Here is a 5,048-nt window from a genome sequence, read left to right on the forward strand (position 1 = left end):
GCCTCTTTCTCAAGCATGGTCAATATGTTTCCAAGCTCCACTCTTATCTCAGCCATATCATTCTGGAAGTCCTTGTAACTGACATCCAAAGGCTGGAAAGTGTCTTCCACCAATGTGTGCATGTTTGCCTCAAGGTGCGCCTGATCTCTCCATACATCAGTCACCATATCATCCACCTCCTCTCTACTGTAGGGCACTGGTGGTGGTGTGTATGCATGGTAAGGGCGTGTGTGTATTGGAAGACGCAAACAACCTCTATGAAAAGGGGATGCTCTATCCAAAAGTCTCTTTACTTGCTCCTTGGTAACATAGATGATCGCACCATCAACTCCTCTAGCATAGCCAAACTCCTCTTAGCCTCCCACTTGAATCTCCTTGATCGATCAGTATTGAAGGCACGTCGACTAAACTCCAATCGTCTGTCGGGCGATCTGACTCTTGGTCTGTCGATCGATCCGGGATATCCGCCGTTGATCGATGGTGTTGAAACGATGTCGATCGATGGTGAATGTCTAGGTTGACCGAAGTGTTGAGGAACTGGATCCTCCCTTGTGTTGGTGTTGTGGTTGTCCTGGACGTGATTTAGGATGTCTGGATGGCTACGTTGCTGTGTGAACAGGTTTCTCTGGTCCATTAGCAACTTGGAGGATGTCTGCTATGTCTTCTCTGGTTATGTGCAGAACTCTTCCATCCATAGCTCTTGCATAGCCATCTGTGTCCCTGAAAATTCCAAATTCATCAGGTGTTAGTGAAACGTTCCTGATATCGTAAGGTTCATGAGATCTCGGTTGAGCTATGTTGAAGGTGCCGATCGATGGGTGTGTGGTGGTGGCGATCGACAGTGCATGTCTAGCTGCACGGTTGGATCGAATGAACATGTTGCAGTCTTCCATTTATGAATCTCTGAATGCTGGAAGCTGCTGGGTAGAAGGTGAAAAGTTTTGAATTTTCGTGGCTCGAGTTGTCAACCTTTTATATCCATGTGTTGCCCTAATCGGTGAAATTCCGATTTTGTCCTTTAAGTCGTCTGGGTTAATATCGATCGATATTATACTGGCAATGTCGATCGATGGACGATGTCGTTTTGCTGGATGAAGTAGATAATCGATCGATGGTGGGCGGTTGATGTCGATCGATCGTGGAAATCGAATTGCAAATCTGTCATTCTCCAAGTAATTTTCCCAAGCTCTCTCTTCCCAATAGTCTGCATCATGTTCTTCACTGTGGTCTCCACTGTGGGAAGAGGTGGCTGTGAGGGATTAAACTCACCACCTGGATTTTAGATCAGGTTAAGGTTCAGGATAGGTTAGGGAAAGATAACGTGGGCTGAATCCCGTAATGACTTGTAGAATGAATTCGATTTGTATTGATAATGTGGTAAAAGAATGGTTACAAAAGATGTTTCTCTTGATGATTACAAAGATAACGAAATGTATTAGAGATTATGTGAATGATCGTAAAAGTGAATAAGGGTTGAATCGGATTCCCTCTTTAGTCCTCGACCTTCTCTTTAAATAGCCTTGGACTTCTTTTGATTGTCTTCAACTGATCTCCGAGATCTTCTCCGCTTATTGTGGAATCTGCAACAGCTTCCCCTTAACCGGGTCCTGCGCTTATTTTGTTATGTCGTGAGCTTCCTCTTTACCGTGACCTCTTCGAGGGTTGTCTTTAGCTTTCAGCCTCCGGCTTCCTAATAAACCTTAACTCAGGTCTCCGATCTGTGTTGGGCTTTGTCTCGGCCCAATATTTACTCTGGTTTTATTTTCAGCTAACGGGCCATATTTGGGCCCAACAGTTGCCCCCAGCTTTCGAGATAAGATCTCTTACTCGGGAGCTTAACCTAGCCGCTGAACCTCAATCTTTTCTGTTGAGATAATGATTACTAATTGTATCCAACGAAGATATTATTCGTTTGAATTGACGGTTGAGATTTCTTTTGACGAAATCAACGACTCAGATGAAAGAAGTTTTGAAATATTTACTCTGATTCTCGAGACTTGACAAGATATAAAGCAGCTAGCATTAACTGCCGCTGTCCATATTCTCCACGCCTCCACTCGGTTTTCAAGGTAACTTCTCCTCCACTCCTTTATTTTACTACGCTTGCTTTTTTATTTATTTTACTTTCATCCTTCGATTCACCATTGATCCTCTGCGAATTTCTTAGAATCCTTAGTTCCTAAGAGATCTAGTTAGCTTATTCCACCTTTTCCCCTTTCAATCCTTTCGATTCTCCTACCCCTCTTTTTAATGGACCCTCCGAAAGAAGGTTCCGGCGAGACCGGAATCTCTGCCTCCGGGAAGCGTTTAATGAAGGTTAAGCAGGAGATCGGTGAGAAAATGAAAAGAGACAAGAAGGAAGCCAAAGACTCAATCGCGGGGAGGGTCGCCAAGCGGGTGAAGAAGAAGGAAGTTTCTGGCGGGAGCACCTCTCTGGGCCCTCACTCGCCTTCCTCACTATAGATTCAAGAGGTCGTTAACCTCATGGTTCAAGCTCACGGCCAAAAGGAGTTGGCCAGGGTTTGTTCCTCCGACGAAACTCCCGAAACCGCCCCGGAGGGTTGGTTTTGCATTCACGAGAAGTATATCTCTAAATGCCACCTCCGGTTTCCGCTTCCAGATCTCCTGTTAGACCTTCTTGACCATTATCAACTGGCCCTCTCTCAACTCTGTCCCTCGGTTATCCGAGTGATAAATGGTTTCATTACCAGAGCTAAGGAGGAAGGGGTCGCCGTTGGACTGACCGAACTGATGAGCCTCTACACGATCAAGGAGAGCTCTAGTAAGGACGGTGGCAGTGGTACCTACTATCTTCCTTGTCGTCCTAGGCTCGGAATTTTTAAATCCTCCGGTAGCGATGATGATTGGAGGAAAAAATACTTTTATGTCAAGATCGATCCCTCCACAGTTCCAGTGGGTCGTGCTCTCTCGGTTGTTTGGTCCGATATATCTGGTTAGGATTTTTTAGGAATGTGTCTTGCTTATTTATGATCATCATTATTTGCTGAACCCTTGATTTCATATGCAGATATCGAGGATCCTCCTAAGCTTACTGATAAGCTGTCTAGAGCTCTTTTTCGGAAGTTATATCAAAGTCCTAATACTTGGACGTCTTTCACTGTCTCTCGCATTGGATCAGCTAGGTACCCGGATCGATACAACGCCAGGTTCCTTGACCCAATTCCTGCTGAAGATTTAGAAGGTAATTTTCGGATTTTGCTTATCTGTTTTTGATTTCTAGATTCGCTTCCAGAGATAACTAAAAAGCTTTCCATTGTTTAGTTTCTGAAGGTCCTTTCGTGGTAGATCTTTCGACTGGAGCTAGTACTTCTGAAACCAAAAAGACTCAAGCTCCCAAGATGAGGCCTTCTTTCCGTTCCAGGAACAAACCCGCTGCAGCTGCCAGTGCTTCGCGAGGCAGCGATAAGACCCAAGGAGGAGCCTTCCTTAGCTCGCTGAAGGAGGTCCTTGATGATGGGTCCTCTGTTCCTGCTAAGGATGTTAACCCGGTTAAGCCCAAAGCTCAAGATGTTGTTCCTCGTCCTGAGGTCCCGACAGTTGAAGCTAATCCTCAAGCTGCTAGAGATCCTCTCGAGGTCGAACCTCCGAGAAACAAGAGGTCTCGGACTGATTTGGGAGATAGGCCCACCAGATTTCCTCCTCGTCTTCGCGGGGAGGGACCGTAGGTTGGAACTTCTCCCATTCTAAGCCGGGATCGATATTGGATGACCCTTGGGGTTTGGCAACCATCATGAGGCATATGAAGATGGTAGGATGCTCCATGCCTTCAATCAACGGTCTGACCAACAAGGAAGAATACGTTGAGATAGCTCACCACATGGGTCAAGTACGTAGTCTTGTTTTTCCCTTGTTCGCTATTAATCCAATGTTTTTCTGATATATATATATATATATATATATATATATATATATATATTTATTATATTTTTTTAGCTAGTTGGAGCCATCAATAGAGCTCAGCTGAGGTTCGAAGAGACCGTGCACGGTGCTCCTAGCGCTGGAGATTTAGCTCAGGCTACTGAGTTGTTCAAGACTACCAAGATGGAGCTCGACCTGGCTCGTGCTCGAGTTTCTGAGCTTGAAGCTGAGGTCGGGAGGCTCGGTTTGAAGGCTGAAACTCAGCAGGGGAAGATCGAAAGTCAGGCTATCGATATTCGGGTGAAGAACAGGAAAATCAATGAGTTAGAGGCTGCTCGCAGGATAGCTGAGCATCAGGTTCAAGAGTTGATCGTCTCGTCTCAGGTTAGCCAAAGGAACAAAGAGGCTGAAGTTAAGCTAGCTGTCAGGAAAGGTAAGAAGGAGGTGGCTGAAGCCTACAACAAGATCCTGACCTCTGTGAAGGAGAAGTTTGTCAAGAAGAAGGAAGAGACCGATGCCCTGATCTATGCTCAGGAGCTTCAGGCAAACACCGAACTTCTGAAGGATCTATTGTCTAAGGAGATTGAAAATGCTGAAGAGGAGTATCACCGTTTGATGGTTTTGGTCCCAGATGCTGCTGCTGCATATGAGAAGGCTCAAGTTTCTGATTTCTCAGTCAGCAAGCTCCCCATTCCTCAATTCTCCGAGAGCTCAGGTACTTTTGAGATCAATATGTTTAATCCGATGTTTTCTGGAGAATATGGTTCTAACTTGGGTTCGGTATCTCCTGATTTAGTTCCAGTTGAGACAACCCCGGGAGGTGTCGACCAGGATGTTGAAGTAGAGGTTCCTATCAAGGAGGATGATCCTATCGAGGAGGATAAGGATGATGAAGCTGATCCTGGATCCAAAGAAGGTTAAGAGCCGATGCTCTTTATGTTTTAAAACTTCTGCCCAATGGGCTTCTTTCTCTTTTGTTTTCAAGACTTATGGCCTGAGGAGGTCTTTAAACCTTTATCTGCTTGTACTTTGAATCTTTGTTAGCCTGGGGAGGCTTTTAAACCCTTGTTTAATTTCAAACTTGGTTGTTTCGAAATTTGTTTTTTGCTTTAGTCGTAAAGTATGACATTTGATCATAATCGGGTTTTATGATAAGTCTGGAAGACTTT

General features: G+C 44.9%; 1 protein-coding gene across 1 annotated transcript; it reads left to right on the forward strand.

The window, feature by feature from the left end:
• Positions 1–2,250: 2,250 nt before the first annotated feature.
• LOC130505560 (uncharacterized) lies at positions 2,251–3,686 on the forward strand. The gene is made up of 4 exons (XM_057000164.1): positions 2,251–2,397; positions 2,464–2,800; positions 3,029–3,202; positions 3,292–3,686. The coding sequence occupies exons 1-4, from the start codon at positions 2,251–2,253 to the stop codon at positions 3,684–3,686; spliced, it is 1,053 nt and encodes a 350-aa protein (XP_056856144.1).
• The last annotated feature ends 1,362 nt before the right edge of the window (positions 3,687–5,048 follow it).

The sequence above is a fragment of the Raphanus sativus genome, unplaced genomic scaffold, assembly GCF_000801105.2.
Source record: "Raphanus sativus cultivar WK10039 unplaced genomic scaffold, ASM80110v3 Scaffold2378, whole genome shotgun sequence".
Lineage (NCBI taxonomy): Eukaryota > Viridiplantae > Streptophyta > Magnoliopsida > Brassicales > Brassicaceae > Raphanus > Raphanus sativus.